This window comes from Anomaloglossus baeobatrachus, chromosome 3 (genome assembly GCF_048569485.1).
Source record: "Anomaloglossus baeobatrachus isolate aAnoBae1 chromosome 3, aAnoBae1.hap1, whole genome shotgun sequence".
Classification (NCBI taxonomy): Eukaryota; Metazoa; Chordata; class Amphibia; order Anura; family Aromobatidae; genus Anomaloglossus; species Anomaloglossus baeobatrachus.
In genome coordinates, this window is record NC_134355.1 from 101861009 (window position 1) to 101883991 (window position 22983).

The 22983-nt window shown below is 38.9% G+C and overlaps 1 protein-coding gene across 3 annotated transcripts in view; it reads left to right on the plus strand.

The window, feature by feature from the left end:
- USP34 (ubiquitin specific peptidase 34) overlaps window positions 1–3565 on the plus strand; it is a 386361-nt gene extending 382796 nt beyond the window's left edge. For 2 of the 3 annotated variants that reach the window (XM_075339349.1, XM_075339350.1), the window contains 2 exons: window positions 1495–1654; window positions 1931–3564. In XM_075339349.1, coding sequence (XP_075195464.1) covers window positions 1495–1654; window positions 1931–2544 — 774 coding nt within the window. In that variant the 3' untranslated portion in view covers window positions 2545–3564. Of the gene's footprint in view, window positions 1–1494; window positions 1655–1930 lie in introns of all 3 variants that reach the window. The other variant, XM_075339351.1, reaches the window with a different exon arrangement.
- The last annotated feature ends 19418 nt before the right edge of the window (window positions 3566–22983 follow it).

Here is a 22983-nt window from a genome sequence, read left to right on the forward strand (position 1 = left end):
TCTAGCAGTTATCTATGCTTTAGATAGTTCATAACTTCTTACTGTAATACTCATTTAAGCAGCCCTCCGGAAAATCAATTTTGCCAGAATTCTATCGTAAATCACTTTGAAATGTTTCAAAACGTTAGCGCAACTCATAGTTGAACAAGAATTTTCACACCATTTTCTCCCAGCTTTGCCAAAATAGAGCGAGAGCTGGGGCACAGCATGAGTAGCATTATTTAGCCCAGAGATCTTACTCTAGTCAGACATTGAAGTAAGAATTGTGGCGAAGCGCACTCCTCTTAATGAATTGGGAGCCTCTGACTCCCAACTCGCCCCTCGTCCAGACCAACGAGAAAATTGCTGGTCTTGATTAATCAAGGCTTTACACTGTGTTCATATTGCATTACACAGTTTTTCAAAGGACACCTGTTATCTACATGGTTCAGAGAGACGTTTTGCAGACACAAGGAATATTTCTTCACATGCTCCTTTACTTTTAGGTGAAACTTGAATAAATGAATCTAATATATAAAGCTCAGTGTATGTCTGTGTGTATATACATATATATATATATATATGTGTGTGTGTGTGTGTGTGTGTGTGTGTGTGTGTGTGTGTGTGTGTCCGCTAAAGGAATCCGCACCGTCGCATTTACAATCACGAAATTTTGCACAGACGCCCCATGTGACCCAGGGAACGTCATAGACTATGTTTTGACGGGAAAATTTAACCCCGCGCTTTACAGTTATTCACCAAAATCCTGCCTCCATTTAACTGAATTGAGGTGGGAGCTACTGGCTATTAATAGCAACTGTCAGTGGTTGCTATAGGAACAAAATAAACTGTTAGTATAAGATACTTATGTGTAAAGTAATATGATGTCGGTGGTGAGAAGGATAGAGAGACACAGACAGAGGCGGACGTGGAAGGAGGCGGACGGTGACACGGGGTCGGGGACAGAGACAGTTACTACATATATAATATATATATATATATATATATATCTCTATATATATATATATATACAATATATAATATATATGTGTGTATAGATGTGTATAGATGTGTAATAGATGTGTATAGATGTGTATATGTGTGTATGTGTATATAATATATATATATATATATATATATATATATATATATATATATATATATATATAATCTCTTTTTTGCTTTTAGTACAATTCTCTGTGGGCTTTGACACTGCAGCTCATCACTTTCAAGTCATATGGGGACTGATTTAGAATAATAGTGTGTCCCTGCTTGATCGGAAATGTTTTTTTTTCTTTCTAATATCCGAATACAAATTAAGCTCAGCTCTTGACAAAATCCACATAGCTCTGCCACCAAAGGGCCACAAGAGGCATCTAATGGATCTTATTGTAATGGGATCTGTCTTGTTCCATTGAGCTGACCACCACTTTTCCCATAAAGTCCTTGATCCAAATGGTGAGTTTTTTTTCTTTGCCGAAGTAGATATTTATTTCACCATTTCTTGTGTTGCAGGATCTTCGAGCCCTGGTCCTACTCCTTTCAGTTCACACTCCAAAACAGTTGAACACAGCCTTAATACCGACTTTACAGGATCTCCTGAGCAAATGCCGAGCCTGTCAGCAGCAAAGAAACTCATTACAAGAGCAAGAATCCAAAGATGGTAAAGCTAAAGGTATTAGTTATGTGTATGGGGCTCTGCTTACTCCGATCTTTCCATAATTCTTATTGACTGTTTATGTTGTAGCAACAAGTGACTCCCTAATATTTTGATGCAATATTTTTCCCTAATATTTTAGCAGACATTTATCTCATAATACCGTAGGTACTGCTTAAAATTGTTTTGACGCTTTGATGTTAGCACATATTTCCTGTACTTGACCTTAATATGTTTGGATAGACTTATAATTCTAGGTGAATATTTATTGATTTTTGAGATATCTCTCCTTAGATGATGAAGGTGCTACACCAGTAAAGCGGAGGCGGGTTAGCAGTGATGAGGACCACATGGTTGACAGCTGTATAGGGGATCTGAAAAATGAACGTGAGGCATCCACGCCAACAAGCACATCTGACAATGAGACCAGAGACTCTTCCATCATTGATCCAGGAACAGAACAAGATCCTCCATCCCCCTCTCCCCTGTCTGCTAAGGAATACAGAATAGAAATGTCATCTTCATTTGCTGAAGATATTCTACTGCCTGCACGGCCACAACCAACAGATGATCAGCCCGGCAGCAGTGCTAAATTCGAGGATGGGAAAGAGATGAAAGAACTCCAGAGTCCTAAGGAGACTAATGTGATGGAGGAAGACGGCGAGCTCCCTTCCACTTCCATATCTGCTGTACTGGCTGACTTGGCAGACTTACGGGGATGTGATGGGCAGCCGTCGCCCACACAGGACAGTCCGGAGCTCAGCCTGTCATTAAATTGTGAGCATTCCAGGGGACTTTTTAGTCATATACAACAAAACGACATTTTAGATACCCTGTGCAGGACCATTGAGTCCACGATCCTTGTGGTCTCAAGGATATCAGGAAAAGAAAACAAAGCTGCTTCTTGACATTAGTTGTAGCATGTCTGCTTTTAAGTCTTTATTTTATTTTTATTTTTTTTTTACAGCTGTTTGTATACATTTTTGCAGGGTTGTTTTTTTTTTGTTTTTTTTTTTTAGTTTTTTATTTTCTTTGTGCTTCAGTTTGTCAAGTGCTTTCTGCTTGGATGGCAAGATAGAATTATATGCTTTATTCTTGGTCAGGCAGAAGTCAAGAAACAAAAGTTGCATCTGCAGTACACTTTGTAAAGGCCAATCATTATGGTTATGTTTTATGTAATTCAGGTTCGCTGTAGTGGCTTTCATTAAGTGGCCGCTTAAAATAATAGGGGGCCCCTTACCCAATATGATGTAATTTAAACTTGTCATTTTTACCGTGTATAATATGGTGTCCTCTGTGCCAGTTTTGTACCTTATAATAGAGGCAGTTGCCTCAAATCTCTGTGGTTCTTATTATCAAAATTAAGTTTACTTGTTCTAAACCACAAGAAATTTGATTCTGTAAAGAATCCTCTCTAGCTGTGGCCTGGCAGTATATATGGTGCTTTATTTAACAGAATACCTGTGGAGGAAGTAAAGCACATTTGATGTAAAGAAAAAAAAAAAGAAGACAAAAAACAAAAATAATTGTTTTATTTTATTGATATGATTGATCGCTATTCTGTGCACTTCATTAAACTAATTGTGATGACTTTTCATTTTTGTCTATATTGGCCTCTTTTAGATTCTACATGTATACATCGTTACACGTCGGATGAATTTGCTTCTACAGGGTTGTTCAGTTTAGAGTTTTTACGCATGTCTGTATTTCAGAAAATGTTAATTTGATTCAAAGCAGAAATAAACCACAGAGTTCGGCAGATACGAGACCGAGAAGGAGCATAGAAATTGCACTTTGTTTTAAAATACAGTTTGTAAAAGATTTCAAAGTTTAGAGAGCAATGTTACAGAACTACCTATTTTATCACTGTTCTACCATGGTTTATCCTGGAGGATACAAGTCTGATATTAATAAAAAAAAATATAATTTCAGAGACTCTCATGGAGTCCATAAAGTATAGATTCTCCCGTCTCCTGGTATTGTTCTTTTAAGGCATTCTTTTATCTTTTTTGCGTATACCGTGATGGTTTTGAAAAAAAAATTTCCACTTGGCTTATTAATTAAAGGGGTTACTTAAAATACACTGCTCTTGAAGCGATGCACTGAGGGCCCCCCGCTCTGCAGAGCAGGTCACAGGATCAGACAGACTTTAACAGGTAAGCCAAAAAGGGCGTTTATTGATCAGGGTACCAAACGTAAACTGCTGAGCGGCTGCGGAATAGGGAAACAGGGAACAAATTAAAAAAGAGAAAACTCCAAGTACAGTCATGTATAGTTTAGCTGAGGCGGACAGGTGAGATGGCCACAGCTAGTACAATACGCAATAAAAGTTCAATTAGCAATACAACAGTGTGCACATATACAACATTAACAAATCCTACTATATCCACTAACCTGGCTGGTCTAAAGGGACCGTGCAGATAATGCACTCACTATGGAGGCCTATACTGGTTCCTTCACCACCGTACCTGGGTACTCGCACACAGTTCCATCCACAGGACCGGTCCGCTCTGGGGTTCATCAGTACGGAGGTGCTCTCTTCACTCTAGAAGGGCGATGTAGGACTCTTTTTTTTTTTTTTTCTTTTTTTTTTTTTTTTTTCCCAACCACGCTGGACAGCTGGGCTAATGTGGCAAGAAGACCTGGCAGGCCAGGATCCAAATCTACTATCTCTGTATTTATCAGCAAGTCCTGGAATCAATTTCTGTCATTTCCTGCTTCTTCCATTCCAGACTCCGATCAGACCAAGTCAGCTCAGGCAGCAGGAGGGGCAGTCTGGGCCAAACCATTATGCCTTGCTTATGAGCCAAAGTCTTAAAGCTGTAGTGCAAAACAACACAGAAAGCCAGTGAAGCAACATCCTTAGTAGGGGCTGGACTCCCCTACACTACACTATTATCAGGAATTGAAGTGCAGTTCAATGAAATGACTGGGCTGCAATACGAGACACTGCCTTAGGAAGTAGATTTTCAACCTCCCTCCATACCTTAATCAAATGTGAAGATAATCTGTCTTCCTCTTGTACAGAGGATTGTGAATCAGAAAAAAATCCAAAATGAGAATGAAAAAGAATGAGGTACAGGTAGGTGTAGATGTGTGATTATTGGGAGGGAACTCTGCAAAATGCAGAAAATTCACCCAGGTCACCTGATTTAGATAGAACAGTATTTAAGTTGTTTTGTTTTATCTCTTGGTTCATTCTTTTTGTCTATTCATTGGTCTCTAGATAACACGAAAAGAATGAAAATTTAATACCCAATCTGTAGTAAAAACTACTCCAAAAGCTAGCTAAAAACTGAATTCCTCGACTGTAAATAATGCTCTTAGGGGCTCCCATGTAATTTCACATTATGTGAGAGTAATGTAGCTAAACTTAAGGCCACGTCACACTAAGCAACATCGCTAGCGACATCGCTGCTGAGGGACGACTTTTGTGACGTAACAGCGATGTTGCTAGCGATGTTGCTGTGTGTGACATCCAGCAACAACCTTGCCCCTGCTGTGAGGTCGCTGGTTGTTGCTGAATGTCCTGAACCATTTTTTAGTTGTTGCTCTCCCGCTGTGAAGCACACATCGCTGTGTGTGACAGCAAGAGAGCAACAACTGAATGTGCAGGCAGCAGGGAGCCGGCTTCTGCGGACGCTGGTAACCACGGTAAACATCGGTAACCAAGAAGTCCTTACCTTGGTTACCCGATATTTACCTTCATTACCAGCGTCCGCCGCTGTCAGTGCCGGCTCCCTACTCTCTGCACATGTAGCCGGAGTACACATCGGGTAATTAACCCAATGTGTACTGTGGCTAGGAGTGCAGGGAACAGGGAGCCGGCACTGGCAGTGTGAGAGCGGCGGATGCTTGTAACGAAGGTAAATATCGGGTAACAAAGGTAAGGGCTTCTTGGTTACCTGATGTTTACCGTGGTTCCCAGCGTCCGCAAAAGCCGGCTCCCTGCTGCCTGCACACGTAGCAGAGTACACATCGCGTAATTAACCTGATGTGTACTGTGGCTAGGTGTGCAGGGAGACTGGTGAGGCACAACTTGCTAGCGATGTTGCTGTGTATGACATCCAGCAACAACCTCGCCCCTGCTGTGAGGTCGTTGGTTGTTGCGGAATGTCCTGAACCATTTTTTAGTTGTTGCTCTCCCGCTGTGAAGCACACATCGCTGTGTGTGACAGCGAGAGAGCAACAACTGAATGTGCAGGGAGCCGGCTTCTGCGGACGCTGGTAACCAATGTAAATATCGGGTAACCAAGAAGCCCTTTCCTTGGTTACCCGATATTTACCTTCGTTACCAGCCGCCGCTCTCAGCTGTCAGTGCCGGCTCCCTGCACACGTAGCTGGAGTACACATCGGGTAATTAACCCGATGTGTACTGTGGCTATCAGTGCAGGGAGCCGGCACTGGCAGTGTGAGAGCGGCGGACGCTGGTAATAAAGGTAAATATCGGGTAACCAAGGGAAGGGCTTCTTGGTTACCCGATGTTTACCGTGGTTCCCAGCGTCCGCAGAAGCCGGCTCCCTGCTGCCTGCACACGTAGCAGAGTACACATCGGGTAATTAACCCGATGTGTACTGTGACTGTGGCTAGGTGTGCAGGGAGCCAGCGCTAAGTGGTGTGCGCTGGTAACCAAGGTAAATATCGGGTTGGTTACCCGATATTTACCTTAGTTACCAAGCGCAGCATGCTTCCACGCGTCGCTGGGGGCTGGTCACTGGTTGCTGGTGAGATCTGTCTGTGTGACAGCTCACTAGCAACTCGTGTAGCGACGCTCCAGCGATCCGTGCCAGGTCAGGTTGCTGGTGGGAGCGCTGGAGCGTCGCTTAGTGTGACTGTACCTTTAGCCATGGGTAATCTTTGAAGTGGAACCAAATTAACCATCTTGCTGAAACGGAAACACACTACAGTATTACCACCAGAATTAGATCAGTAACGAAGTCCATGGACAAAAGCGTCCAGGGCTGAGATGGGGACCTCGTTAAGTAAGCAAAAACCATCCGGGAACTGGTGAAAAGTTTTGTCCCTGGTACAAACTCTACATTTCTGGATATAGTCATCCACATCCTTACGAGTCTTCTGCCACTTATTTCTGCCTTCAAAATAGCTCTTCAAGTGGCAGAACATGGGTGACCAGCCTACAAGGACTCGTGTACTTCATTAAGAAGATCTGTGTGTAAAGAGGATGGTACAAAATGTTCACAAGCAAAATCCCTCTTGTGCACTATCCTCAGCCTCTTGAATGCGCTGTCTGAGATAAATCCCCAGAGCACCCACCACTACCCCTCCACTAAGAATCTTAATCAGATTTTTGTTTCTCAACTCTGGAACAAAGCTACGTGAAAAAGCATTAACCTTCATATTCTTAGCTCTAGGGAGATAAGTCATAGAAAAGTCAAACTGTTAAAAAAAAAAAAAGTGTCAATCAAATCTCCACCAAAAAATGCAAATCAAACTAAGGTTGGCGGAGTAACGGAGCCTTACGGAAGTCTACCTTGAGAGTAGCAAAGGACCCAACAGCCTCTTTAGACCTGGAGCAAAGGTCAGTGCTTTCTTGGCCATATCAGTCTATAAAATAACTGAGATCTTCTTCAAGGGAATCTGTCACTAGGTTTTTGCCACCTAATCTTAAAGTAGCATAATGTAGGGGCAGAGATTCTGATTCCAGCAATGTTTCACTTACTGGGCTGCTTAGTGTAGTTTTAATAAATTCATTGTTTAATCAGCAGTAGATTAACATTAGAGGACTACTTGGCGTGCTGCCAGGTAGTGCAGCATATTCATGAGCTCTGTATAACTGCTAGATCTGCAGCAGGGAAAACGTTGATTTTATCAAAATGACAGCAAACCGCTCAGTAAGTGACCCATTGCTGGAATCAGGGTCTGTCTCTACATTATGCAGCTCTCAGAATACATAGCAAAAACCTGCTGACAGATTCTCTTAAATGAACTTTCAGTAGTAATTAGCAAAACCTAAGAATCTTTGCAAAGCTTTAAGGTTAGTAGGTTGTGCTCAATCCAATACAGTCTGTACCCTATTGGGGTCCATCTGAAACGCTGATGGAGAAACCAAAAGGGCCAGAAAGTGTATCTGTTAAACATCGAATTGACAGTTCTCCAGTTTGGCAAATTAAATAATTGTCACAAAGAATTTGAAGAACCTGTCGAACATGCTCATGATACTTATCACGAGATTGTGACTAAATCAATGTCATCCAAATCATAACACATCTACTTATTAGAGGGTAAAAAAATGCCATTAATGAAGTTCTAAAAAACCAGTGGTGCATTAGTCAACCCAAACGGCATCACCAAATTTTCAAATTGACTCTTGGGTGTATGTATTGAAAGCGGTTTTCCAGTCATCATCTTGCCGAATACATATGAGGTTATATGATAAAGTTTAGAAAACCATTTGACTCCAGCTATGTGATTAAACAGGTATAAGGAGTAAAGGATAAAGGTACCGTCACACTAAGCAACATCACTGCGGAGGCACAACTTGCTAGCGCTGTTGCTGTGTATGACATCCAGCAACAACCTCGCCCCTGCTGTGAGGTCGTTGGTTGTTGCGGAATGTCCTGAACCATTTTTTAGTTGTTGCTCTCCCGCTGTGAAGCACACATCGCTGTGTGTGACAGCGAGAGAGCAACAACTGAATGTGCAGGGAGCCGGCTTCTGCGGACGCTGGTAACCAATGTAAATATCGGGTAACCAAGAAGCCCTTTCCTTGGTTACCCGATATTTACCTTCGTTACCAGCGGCCGCCGCTCTCAGCTGTCAGTGCCGGCTCCCTGCACACGTAGCTGGAGTACACATCGGGTAATTAACCCGATGTGTACTGTGGCTATCAGTGCAGGGAGCCGGCACTGGCAGTGTGAGAGCGGCGGACGCTGGTAACGAAGGTAAATATCGGGTAACCAAGAAAAGGGCTTCTTGGTTACCCGATATTTACATTGGTTACCAGCGTCCGCAGAAGCCGGCTCCCTGCTGCCTGCACACGTAGCAGAGTACACATCGGGTAATTAACCCGATGTGTACTGTGGCTAGGTGTGCAGGGAGCCAGCGCTAAGCGGTGTGCGCTGGTAACCAAGGTAAATATCGGGTTGGTTACCCGATATTTACCTTAGTTACCAAGCGCAGCATGCTTCCACGTGTAGCGACGCTCCAGTGATCCCTGCCAGGTCAGGTTGCTGGTGGGATTGCTGGAGCGTTGCTTAGTGTGACATCTCACCAGCAACCTCCTAGCAACTTACCAGCGATTCCTATCAGGTTGCATCGTTGTTGGGATCGCTGGTAAGTTGTTTAGTGTGACTGGGCCTTTAGGATTACAGACCGTAAATGTATTTAACTCTAAAATCCAAGAATGGATGCAACCCTCCATTCTTTTTCTTAATAAAATCCCCGTGGTTACTGGAGAGGTGAATGGCCATTTATGTCCCTTGGCCTGACAATTGTAAATATACTTTCAAGGCACCTCTTTCTGGAAGAGTTAAACAAAATGTAAGCATTTTGGCACCTGGTAGGAATTAAGTCGCTCCAGAATATGACCTATGCGGAGGGAGAACGTCACACTTAGGGTAAGTTCACACAGTGCGTTTTTCGTGGTGATTTTGCACGTTTTTGGGTGCGTTTTTGCTCATAAAACTGCATGACTTTGCTTACCCAGCAAAGTCTGAGTTTTCATTTTTGCCGTCTGCACACAGCGTTTTTTTTTAGCTGCGTTTTTGTGGTGCCCACAAAAACGCAGCATGTCAATTAGTTTTGCGTTTTTCACCCATTCAGTTCAATGAGATGTTCAAAAACGCAATGAAAAACACAAATTGCAAATATAGCTGCGTTTTAGTGCGTTTCTATGACTAAAAACGCAGCTATAAACGCAGGGGGTGGGTAGTAAAGTGACATGTACAGGAAGAGGAGTCCTTCTGTCAGTAAACAGAAGCGTGAATCCTCCCAGTACCGCCACCGCTGCTTCCAGCTCCCGTGCGGCGCCATGTCCGGGCAGGAGATTGAAGCTGCTGCAAAATCAAAAGTGAACAGTAGAAAAAAAAAAAAAAAAGCCATACTCCCCTCTCTACAGCTGCAGACTCCTGGTGCAATGTCCACTCCCAGCTCCTCTCCCGGTACCGCCACCCCCGCTCCGGCTGTGTGCAGTCTCCCCAGGCACGTCTGATGGCTGCAGGACCTTGCGGTGGATCACCTGATACCGTCACCTGACGCATCAGCTGATCGGAAGTCTCGTTGTGGCGCCAGCTTTTTAGCGCCCGGCCAGCTTAACCTATCAGCTGATCCTGCCATCAGGAGACTTCATCAGCTGATTACCGGCAGTGATCGGACAGGATCAGACTCCAGTCCGATCGCTCCAGCAGCTGCCGGTAATTAGCACATAAGTGAGTATTTTTTTTTTTGTTTGCACTGATGCATCAGCTGATTGTATAAACGGCTTTTATACAATCAGCTGCTATGTCATGTGATTCATGTCCTTTAACCTGACATCATCTGATCGCTTTGCCTTCCAGCAAACCGATCAGATGATATTGGATCCGGATTGGACTGCGCGGGACCCTTGACCCAGGATTACTACGGAGGGGGTTTCTTTATTTCAATAAAGATGGAGTCACTAATTGTGTTGTGTTTTATTTCTAATAAAAATATTTTTCTGTGTTTGTTTTTTGTTTTTTTTTATCTGTACTAGAAATTCATGGTGGCCATGCCTAATATTGGCGTGACATCATCAATTTCGGGCTTAGGGCCAGCTGATAATATACAGCTAGCCCTAACCCCATTACTACCCAGCGAGCCACCCGTCCCCATGGCAGCTGGAAGAGTTGGATACAGCACCAGAAAATGGTGCTTCTATGAAAGCGCCATTTTCTGGGCGGCTGCGGACTGCAATTCGTAGCAGAGGGGCCCAGAAAGCTAGGGCTAACCTGTGCTGTGGATTCCAATCCCCAGCTGCCTAGTTGTACCTGGCTGGACACAAAAATGGGGCGAAGCCCACGTCATTTTTTTTATTTATTATTATTTCATGAAATAAATAAAAGGGCTTCCCTGTATTTGTGGTTCCCAACCAGGTACAAATAGGCAGCTGCCTGCTATACCTGGCTAGCATACAAAAATATGGCGAAGCCCACGTCATTTTTGGGGGCCAAAAAAAATCCTGCATACAGTCCTGGATGGAGGATGCTGAGCCTTGTAGTTCTGCAGCTGCTGTCCGCTCTCCTGCATACACTATTGGATGGAGGATGCTGAGCCTTGTAGTTCTGCAGCTGTCTGCTCTCCTGCATACTCTAGTGGAGAATGAAGAACATATTGAAGAAGGAAATGACATCAGACTTTTTTTTTTTCTTTTTTCAACAATCTTTAATGGCATTGTTCACTGATAAAAAAAAAACACGCATAAAAATGCAATGAGCAAAAACGCAGCACAAAACGCGGTAAAAACGCACGCAGAAAAGAAAAAAAACATTCAAAGCAGGTATAAATAGCTGCCTGAACCAGTGGGAGACCTGTGGTGGATTCTGGAGTAGAGGAGACCGAGCTGAGGCAAGCCACAGCAACAAAAGCACCACTGGAGGGGGAGAGGGGAAGCCTGAGCTTAGAGGAGAAGCGGCCATCTTAGAGAGAAAGAAACCTCTTGCCGACTGCCGCGGGTCACAAGCAGCCAGGCACTGGATATAGGAGCATGTGAGGGACTGGAGCAAGTGTAGGGAGGAGGTGAGAGCGGTCGCTGACTTACCCCGGTCCCTGTGTCGCTGCGTTGCTGCCAGTCCCCAGTGTACGCCTGCTCCTGTCTCCCCTTGTGGTGCCGCCCGAGGTCCCCCTGGTGTCCTGACGGTGGGCAGAGGTGCGGGCGGGTTGTCGCAGACGCTGACTGAGAGTGGGGGGAAGATGAAGCCTGACTGCCATTCTGCACATGAGAGGCTGGATACTGGTGATGCAGGTGAGGGCCCTCTAACAAGCGCAGTGAAGCCAAGGCACCAGTGAAACCAAGGCATCTAACAAATCACAAAATCACTACCTCCTGCAGTAAAGGGGTTAATAATCCTTGAAACCCCCTTGAAGACCAGCATCAGATTACACAGCATCCCCCCCTCCACCTCCCCCCCTGTGTGACTTCACATTAGACAAGGAGACCTGACACCTCAGCCTTATTGTATACCAGATTAAATATAGGGACCCCCATACAGCAGTATGAGAAATCATGCTGGGCAATAATTAGCCCAGACAGGTCGGTAAGACCTTTGCACAGACTCAAAATAACATAGGGTAAGCAAGAGGACAAGAGTCAAAAGTGCCAAAAAGTGAAATACAATTTTATTGATACAATCATAGATGTGCAATCAGCAAAAAAGGAGAAGTAAAAACAAGGGATGTGAGTGAACATAAACAGGACAGCTGAATAAATAATATTTGGAGATGATTGTCTGGTAGATCAAAAAAATGCAGGGGAAATGTCAGAGCAAATATTACTGGGATAGTATATAACGTGCATATGCAAAGGTACATGTAAATAACCTGCTCAGACACCCCAAATGCATAGGAAAAATATGTAGTCAAATTGCTTGAATAAATGAATACAATAAAGTGGCCAGTGCATCCAAAAAGTGGCCAGTGCATAGTCTAAAGTACATAATCCTGAATATGCAGAGAAAAAGGCTCCCCCATAACCCACCAACGTACGTTTCGCCACTAAGAGCCTGTGCTCTAGTTCGGCTTCCTCAGGGAGGGAGAAGGCTTGCATTTTTTTGATCTACCAGAGTAGTCCTCTCCAAATATTATTTATTCAGCAGTTCTGTTTATGTTCACTCACATCCCTTGTTTTTACTTCTCCTTTTTTGCTGATTGCACATCTTTGATTGTATCAATAAAATTGTATTTCACTTTTTGGCACTTTTGACTCTTGGCCCCTTATTGTATACCAGATCTGCAATGACATGCTGAGAGACAGACAAAAGCACAGAAAAGCAGAAAATCTAGAAAGGAGAAAGAAGAAATAAAATAAGAGAAGTAAAGAATTGAATTTATTAAAACTTATATTTACCATTGTCATTATAGTGACACCTTGAGACAACATCGCCACCTGCAGGCAGGAGTGTTCCTATTAATCAGCTTCATTTTTCTGACAAATACCCGCCTCATAACTATATATAACCAGCCCTGGATCCTTTTCAAAGATACTGAAGCGTTTCGAGAACTGTTCGGACCTTGAGCCGACAGGGACTATGAGCGGGGTTGGCTATCTTAGCCTGCCACACCTGGAAGCACCACGACCTCCCCCCCTCTGACCTTCCCTTCCCTCCCCTCATCCACCTCTGCTGCTTCTCTGCTACTCATTTTCTTCTCTTGGCTATCTATTTATACTCTAAGATGCCTTCCATTATGGCTGGAGTGTCACCCTCCATTTTTTAAGCTCAATATATGGGATCTCTATGCTAGACTGATGTCGCTGAGTCCTCCTTGTTTACTCACTGGTACAATGTCTTGCCTCTCATGGAGAGAGAGGGTTAATGTTGATCGACTAATGGATGAGGGGGTAGGGACGGAGTGAGCAGTGAAGTTAACATTACATACAGCAGAGCTCTACATGTTTACCTTATTATTTTATTTTTTTTTCTTCCTGGAGAAAATTGTATTCTTATATGAATCGATTTGTTATACTCTTTCGGAGTAAGACTGTTACTGTAAAATTGGTAAGATCTAACCCTTTTTCTTTTTCTGTATTATATGTTTTTCTAATAAAGAAAGATTATACATAACTAAAGGACTCTATACCTACTTTCTAAGATCTACACACGGATACCTTCCCTCATATTGAAGGACTCCCTCGTCAAAAAGAAGATCACGCACAGGATTGAATGATCTAATTACCCCAAATCTGTACTCCCGATGCAGTTACATTGAACCAGGCAAAAATGGGGAAACCCAATAAAATTTATGTTGGTGAGACAATAAAATTACACATAACACCCAAGAAAAACCAAGAAGAAAATAAGTTATAAAAACGACTAGCAGCTGAAACTCCTCAAAAAAATAAACCAGTGTCTCACAATAGATGAAACAAAGCTCACTCACACTCAGCCAGTGGTCAGATAGCAACAAAGATTCTAATTCTACTCAAAAGAATTGGGACATTAAAGAATACATCGAAGCGCTACCAAGAATACATCAAAGCGCTACCGACAGGAGATTACATGAAAAACCTATTTAAACTTTTATAAGAAATGTTAAAAAATATACTCTTAAATATAATTTTTCTTCAAATACATGATAAGACGCATGAAAAATGGACTTCATAATTTTGAAAAAATAAATGTATTTTATATCTAATAAAATGGTTGTCAAATTCAGTTACAGAAAGGAAAAATAATATTCTTGTTTGCTTACGTAAAAAGTTAATAATTAGTCCATACTAATCAATAGAAAATCTTCATCCATCTCTCCTTGGATCCTGAATGGAATTATTCTGGAGACCTGGCAGCCATGTCTTGCTTTGTGAAGGGCTGGAGCTGCTTCTTCAGACTGACGACACGTGTAAGAGAGAGTCCCCCTCGCTCCGTGTCATATTTATACAGCTGTCCAACTCCATATAGGGAAATTCTGCTGGACGCGTGTTACATGGTGTAATCCTTTTGCTGGAAAGATCCAGATGGATATATATATACCATACTATGTCAGCATTTATATATATTCAATACAGATACCTAAATATTTATTCCTTATAAGAACTGTTATCAATAAGCTATGCCCTCCAACATAAACAGAACTGTGAACAAATATAATATGTCCTATTATAAAGTGTTTGATAACTAGATGTATTAATTTTAATGTTTTTACAATCCCCCCTTGAGGCGGGTAAATTATTAATGAAACCCCGAAAATTAATGAATACATCATTAAAATAACAGATCTTCTTTCCTTTTTTTTTTCCAATAATGGATTAATGTCAATAATAATGATGAATAATAACACTGGGGAACAATTTGAAAAAAAAATTCTGTCGAGTTAGGTTTTTGAGCTGATTTATACTAAAATTGACATACTGATTCCAAAAATGTAGTCAGTTTTTTTCTATCACGTCAAGTATTTCCTCCTAAACTTACCTGCCATAGAAGCACAATTGCACTGATTTCTGTAATAAGACTTGTTATCTGAGTACAATTCGACTCATATAGAGCTACGTGGCAACTTGTAAGAGTAGTCACAACTGAGACAGTGTGGTGAGAGGTGTGTGCAGCTCCCAATACGTCATAATTATCAATATCTTTACACAAAAAATGTATCATAGTAGGAATAAATAGGATTTGTGATAGCTTTTCTCTTTACATTGGGCACTTAGTTGTAATTTATATATCTTTTATGATTTTTTTCTTTGTTAGCTTGTAACTTTCCATCTCAGTGTTTTATTTACTTATGTACATATTTCCTTTGTTTCAGATCATGTCTGCTCCTTCTTCCTCTCATCGTAAATGCCTAAACAACCCTGACTCCTTCTGCTATATTTGTGGTGTTTTCACCATTCCAGTTCAAAGGGCAAACATCAGTGCATTTGTCAAACAAGCATATTTTGCATATTTTAAAGTAAAACTCGGTGATCAAGATAAGCCATGGGCCCCTCACATAGTGTGGAAGCAGTGTGTCGAGAGTTTACAGATGTGGACCAAAGGAACACGTGAAAAGTTGGCATTTGGTATCCCCATGGTGTGGAGAGAGCAAAAAAGTCATTCCACAGACTGTTACTTCTGTTTAGTGAAAACATCAGGATTTAACAGGAAAAATAAAAGTAAAATAGAATATCCAAATCTACCGTCAGCTATCAGACCAATGCCTCATTCAGCTGAAATTCCATTGCCAGTTTTCGAACAGCTACCATCTCTAGAAGTTCTGAGTGATGTTGACGAACACAGTGACAGCAATGATGCAGAATTTGAAATTCACAAGGATTCAGTTCATAAGGGATTTGATCAGCACGAGTTAAATGATTTAGCACTTGAATTGGGCTTATCAAAAAAAGCTTCAGAATTACTAGCATCACTCCTAAAATACTTTTGTCATTCTTGGGACATAGTATTTCAATAGCATTAAGGCTGAATGAGAAACAGTTACTTGAACAAGGAGCGAAGGTATCATACTTTCATACTAGAGAAAGTACATTTTTGCAGTACTTTCAGTGTGACAGCGGTTTTGTGTTTTGCCATAATATTCCTGGTTTACTACAAGAATTAGGGCTTTCAATGTACAATCCAAATGAATGGCGACTGTTTATTGATAGCTCAAAGCGGAGTCTTAAGTGTGTCCTTCTACACAATGGCAATTTATTTGGTGCAGTCCCTATTGGGCATTCTGTCTCTCTTCGTGAAGAACATGGAGATGTAAAGAGAGTTATTGAGTTATTGAAATATGACACACACAATTGGATCATCTGTGTTGACCTTAAAATGGTTTGCTTCCTTCTTGGTCAGCAACGTGGTACACAAAGTATCCCTGCTTTCTCTGTATGTGGGATAGTAGAGCTCGAGAAAAGCATTGGGTTGAGTCGAATTGGCCTCCAAGATCTGGTCTTAAACCTGGAGATCCTAACATTCTACATTAGCCACTTGTTGACAGGAAGAATATACTATTCCCATCTCTGCACATAAAACTAGGTCTCATGAAGCAATTTGTAAAAGCATTGCCAACTGACGGCGACTGTTTTAAGTACATCATGTTGGCACTTCCTGGACTGTCCATTGAAAAAATCAAGGCTGGTGTGTTTGATGGTCCACAAATTCGACAGCTCATCAAAGATGAACATTTCACCGGGACTATGTCAGATCTTGAGAAGAATGCTTGGTTATCATTCAAAGACGTCGTCAAGAACTTTCTTGGAAATACACGTGCAAGTAATTACAAAGAAATTGTTCAGAAACTATTGGAGAGCGCTTGGTTGCAACATGAGTATTAAACTACATTTTCTGCATTGCCATCTTGCCAACTTTCCGGAAAATCTTGGTGCTGTTAGCGATAAGCAAGGTGAACGATTTCACCAAGATTTGAAGGTTATGGAAGACCGTTAACAGGGTAGATGGGATGTACATATGATGGCTGACTATTGCTGGAGCATCAAACGTGATTGTCCTCAAGTTAAACACTCCAGAAAAAGCTATAAATGTACATTTTTCCCTTAAATACTTGCACATATATATATAAATATATATATATATATATATATATATATATATATAAATCACCGACAAAGGAAAAGAAAGAAATTTAATAAAAATAACTTTTTATTAATGAATAAATATAAAAGCATAGACAAAGATGTCTTCAGGAAAAAAACAAACCCCATTGAAGGGTCAAAAATATGTAACTCATAAAGTCATGTTTGGGAACACCATAATTTCACATAACAATAATAATAACCAAGAAGATATACCAATATTCCTGCAGCTATAGATATATATATAATATAATACAAAAGTGTTGTGAAAATACAAGACTCAACTAAGTCAATTGTAGCAAAGTAACGCTCAGTATACCTACGGAATCTTACATAAATGTGAATGATGTCCCGCACCCTCTCCGACGCACGTTTCACGCTGTATAGCGCTTTATCCAAGAGTGTTAAAAAACATATTTGTCATGCCTATTTCTTATATATTTCATTTTTTGTTCATATTTGTACTATTTAAAAAAAAAACAACACTTTTTAGGTACAGTAGTTTACATATTTTTGAGAAGACAAAAATCCTATAGTTCAAAAACTTGACGTGATAGAGAAAAACTGAGATTATTTCTGGAATCAGCATCCAAAAATTAATTAAGAACAGTTGTCTGACCTAACTCCTAAAAAATTGCGTTCCCCAGTGTAATCAATTTGCATTATTCATGTTGTATGTTCAACAATATAAAAATGTGGATTCATGTTATGGTAGGCCGTGACTGATAATCATATAAAATACATAATTATACTTTCCTAAACCTAAAAAGATGCCAAACAGATCTGGTCACCATCTGATGTCCTCTGGGATGATGTCTTCTTATCTCCGATGTAATCTGGCATAAACACAATCTTTTGAAATAGATCCTTTGATAAAAGATGAATGGTTATCAATTTGATACAGTCCCATATTGTTTATCATTGTTAGGTCCATAAACTTTATTCTTTATTGCAAAGTCCATATATTTATTCAAAGTCCATAATGAATGTTTATAAACCACAGTTCATGAGTGTAGAAGAATATGATAGGTCTTTGATGTCTGTGCAGTGTAATTTACATTAGTCACCTTTATCCTCCGTGCTGCCTGTTGTCATTCCTTGAACAGGTGATGAGACGTTCTTGGTCAGCACGACAGGGGTTAACTTTAACACTTTAATGCTCTCCTTGGTAACTGTGGTGAGGTGCACAGACCATGTGTTGTAACATTGTCCATCCTGGCGCCATGAGATCACCATCTTTGCTGAGATTCAGAAGTGGTAAGTGTTTTGTATGTAACTCAGTCTTATTTGAGACGTTACCTTTTGGACTTTTGGATATCAGCTTTTGCAACTTTTTGGGGAATCCCTTTTAACTTTATTAGGTATTATTAGGAAGTAAATAATTAAATATATTAATGAATGAAGTGTTCTTTTCTTCCAAAAATTGGAACTTTACCTTTTAATATGATTCATATTTAATAAAGTAATATTCTTATATTAGATATTACTTAACTAAATATTGAAGTGTTTTCTCAACTGAGATATTAAAAAGTAGGAAAATAAAAATTGTAGAATTTAAATTTTGATTAAAAATTTGAATATTGAATAAAAATAATCAAAATTAAAAAAAAAAGAAATAAAAGGAAAAATGAAAAATCGGAACAAAAATAAAAAATAAAAATTGGAATAAAAATGAGGCCTTCTATGTATATGACACTTATGTCCTTAATAACACATAACCTTATTATTACCAACATCTTGTATGATTTCCATACCTGTCATATCATTAACCTATAAAAATAATTAAGTCATGTAACCTTGCTGATAATACTCTTCTTTAGTATATAAATGCATTGTGATTACCATACTTCAAATATATTTTTTTTTCCCAATTTTTCCTTTGTACCTGATTAATATTGACTATTAAAGTATTCTGTGGACACATATATTAATCAAATATAAATATGTAATTAAAACCCAACCTTTTCCTTTTAATATCATGAAATATGATGTTATAAAAATTAATGTCAAGATTAAATTAAATTAAAATTTATGTTGTATATCTTCAAAACCATATTATAAATATTGCTTTCATATTTGAAAAGAAAATGATTACCAATCTTTGTATCCGTAAAATAAGTAACACAAACCTATATAAAAATCAAGACATTAAAAAAAACTTATCTTAGAATATGTTTCTTCAGAGTAAACCTTTGATATGGATCCTGACACATTATACTAAAGAAATATGTCTATGAATAAGATATACTCTGTATAAATTACTTAATTATTAATACTTATGTACTATAACTTATTTATTCTAATATATATATATATATATATATATATATAACTTTGAAGTTAAAAAAAAAGTTTTGTTCTTTTTTTTTTCTTTGGAAGCTCCAAAGACCTCTGGATAGAATGTCAGTTGACAGCTGTTCAGTCAATTACACTGCCTCACTGTTCCACATGCAGACAAACATTGACAAACACATATCCCCTTTTGATTTTCAATTTGTCTATGCACATTTTAAGGATATGATACTAATTTGAAATACTTCTTGAAGTATACGAATAATTTAATTTTATTTATCCCATATTCATGGATAACAGGTACCTTTGATAGTCACATACTGTACGTTTGGCCATAGGACAGACAGACACTTATTATTATTAGCTCAGTATTCAAATTCACATGCTTTTTGGTTAAATACAAAAAAACATTCTATTCCAACAAAGCAAGCAGTGTAAGTATTCCACTCCAAAACTCAGGTTGCACTTCTAATCGCACTTAATGGAGATATGTATATTCATATTCCTGAAAAAAAGTTAAACTAATATATTCCTCCTGAGAGAATAGCAATAATTCAATTTAGCACATGCTTTTTTCCAATTAGCCTTACACAACATAAGATATATGTTACCTTTTTGTGGATAAGAATAAATTTATAAATAAAAATTTAATACTTCATTAATCTGCTTTACTGATAAATTCTGAGGGAAATAAAAGAATAAAATTATTATCATATTTACGATAAAAAACTGAAACACTTAAAATAAGTTACTTTCTTTTATTATTAAATTTTAAATATTATTATTATTATTCATATACAGAGATCAAATTTTCATACAATTAAACTATCATATAACTGAATGAAAATATAACTTTGATTTTACTATCACTACTTTTAAATATATATAATATGTTATATGAACATATATATATGTACATATATATATATGTATACACATACGTAATGCATAGATTCACTGTATATGAATAATTATGAATATCAAATAACAAAATTAATTTATCCAGAAATCCCCTTTATCCAGCTGAAAACCAAACCTCAATTTTTCCAAGATTCGATCTATTATAGTCATTTTCAGAATATTGGAATCTCTGAAATTATTTTGTAACTCAATTTTTTTCCTTAAATGAGAAAGAATGTCTCTCTCCGAAGGACCACCCAGCTGTCGCTGGAAATTAAATCCTCTGGAAGACCTTTTCTTCAATAATGAGAATGGGAGAGAATTTCCACAAGACACCTGTTTCTGTCTTTCAGGGCTTTTAAAATTAACCTGTCTGAGATCATCAGTATTAGATCTTGTGACAAGTCCTTCCTTTGGAGACAAAGAAAGAGGGGGGGGAGTGTATGATTTGTAATTTACATGCTATTTCCTACAAATTTCATACATTTTGTCCCAGGAATATTTGGATTTGGGAGACACTGTTGATTTTTCACAGAATCTCCTTTTTTGGTTTCACAGAATTAATTAATTTCTGTTTTTATTGAATTTGGTGATTTCTAACAAATTCGATAAATTCGGTATTTTTGAATAGATTCCGTTTCTTTAACGCGATAGCACAAGTTTTAGTATCAAGAAAATTAAGTTTCTTGACGAATAAATGTCTCATTTCTTTCGGTCTGACATTTGGAATGACTGTCCTATATAAACGTTCAAAAACGGACATAAATGAGAACGTACTTTCATTCTGTTCAATTTGTAATTCCTGCAACATCTCATAATTTGGATCATTCCTGTCACAAAAAATAAGATTTCTCAGCCTCGTGATTTCATCATCATTTGAACAATCAAATGTCTCATTGCCAGAAGAATTTTTTAATACCAACTGTCTGAAAAATTTTTGGGGTATCCACATATGGAATACCTGAGGCTTCTCACTATCGGTTAAATTTAATTTTTCAACATAACTTTCAAATATTTCTGAATTTCTGCACACATGTATTTTGGGATCATATGCGGGAATTAATTTGCATAAGTCCAAAAGATTCTTCCTAGGTTTAAGTTCTAACTTAGCCTGTTCTATTTTTAGAAACTGATCTTCGCCATGCTCTCTGACTCCTTCCCCTTCTGACTTCTCTACGTCATTTCCTGCTTCTTTTCCGGTGTCCTGAAAGTCACCTTTAATAGATAACACATGTCTGCGGCCATCTTCATTACAGTCAAAATCTGACTTTTCATTTGCAACATTACAGTCAGAATTCACAATATCTTTTACTGACATTTCAGTTTGTCCATTTCCACCATTTTTAAATTTTTCTAACACTAACTTGTGAAATTGATGGACTAAATGACAGACATTCCTGATTTTCTGTTTCTCTCTATTAAAAGACATTGCACATTCTACATGTGAATTCTCAAGTTCACATTCCCCATAAAGGCTTAACCAAAGCTTTTCTACATTAGAAATATCTGAGTATGTGAACTGAAGTTTACTTTGCTTAGCATAAGAAGAAATAAAATCCATTTTCTTACCCAATATGAGACTGGATTCACCTTGTTCAGCACGTCCAATACTTTATGGACTGACTTATCCGTATTTTCTAGGTCCCGCGTGATTTTTATAAATTGTCAATTCCCTGACACTTTGCAGGAGATATTTATTACTGCTGTCCCCCGTTGTGCAAAGTAAAGGAACAAGTAACAAAAAATTTAAAAAAACACAAATGGCTGAGCTCGCCAAATGTTGAAAATATACTCAAATATATTTTTCTTCAAATACGTGATAAGACGTATGAAATATTGATTTCAAAATGTTGAAAAAATAAATGTATTTTATATCTAATAAAATGGTTGTCAAATTCAGTTACAGAAAGGAAAAATAATATTATTGTTTGCTTACGTAAAAAGTTAATAATTAGTCCATACTAATCAATAGAAAATATTCATCCATCTCTCCTTGCATCCTGAATGGAATTATTCTGGAGACCTGACAGCCATGTCTTGCTTCATGAAGGGCTGGAGCTGCTTCTTCAGACTGACGACACGTGTAAGAGAGAGCCCCCCCTCGCTCCGTGTCTTATTTATACAGCTGTTCAAATCCATATAGGGAAATTCATGCTGGACGCGTGTTACATGGTGTAATCCTTTTGCTGGAAAGATCCAGATGGATATATATATATACCATACTATGTCAGCGTTTATATATATTCAATACAGATACCTTAATATTTATTCCTTATAAGAACTGTTATCAATAAGCTATGCCCTCCAACATAAACAGAACTGTGAACATATATATGTACTATTATAAAGTGTTTGATAACTAGATGTATTAATTTTAATGTTTTTACAAGAAATAATAAACTGAAAATTGGGGCATGCAATATTATTCGGCCCCTTTAAGTTAATACTTTGTAGCGCCACCTTTTGCTGCGATTACAGCTGCAAGTCGCTTGGGGTATGTCCCTATTAGTTTTGCACATTGAGAGACTGAAATTCTTGCCCATTCTTCCTTTGAAAACAGCTGGAGCTGAGTGAGGTTGGATGGAGAGCGTTTGAGAACAGCAGTTTTCAGCTCTTTCCACAGATTCTCGATTGGATTCAGGTCTGGACTGTGACTTGGCCATTCTAACACCTGCATAGATACGTTTATGTGTGAACCATTCCATTGAAGGTTTTGCTTCATGTTTTGGATCATTGTGTTGTTGAAAGACAAATCTCCGTCCCAGTCTCAGGTCTTTTGCAGACTCCAACAGTTTTCTTCAAGAATGGTCCTGTATTTAGCTGAAGGAAAAAAAAGGCAAGCGTGGGCACCCTTGATGTATGTACAAGCTTTTGTATTTTGGGCAAAATATGGACCAATACCTCACATTTATTACCATTTTACTGTATTTCATCTGTATTGCACACTTTTCTGCAG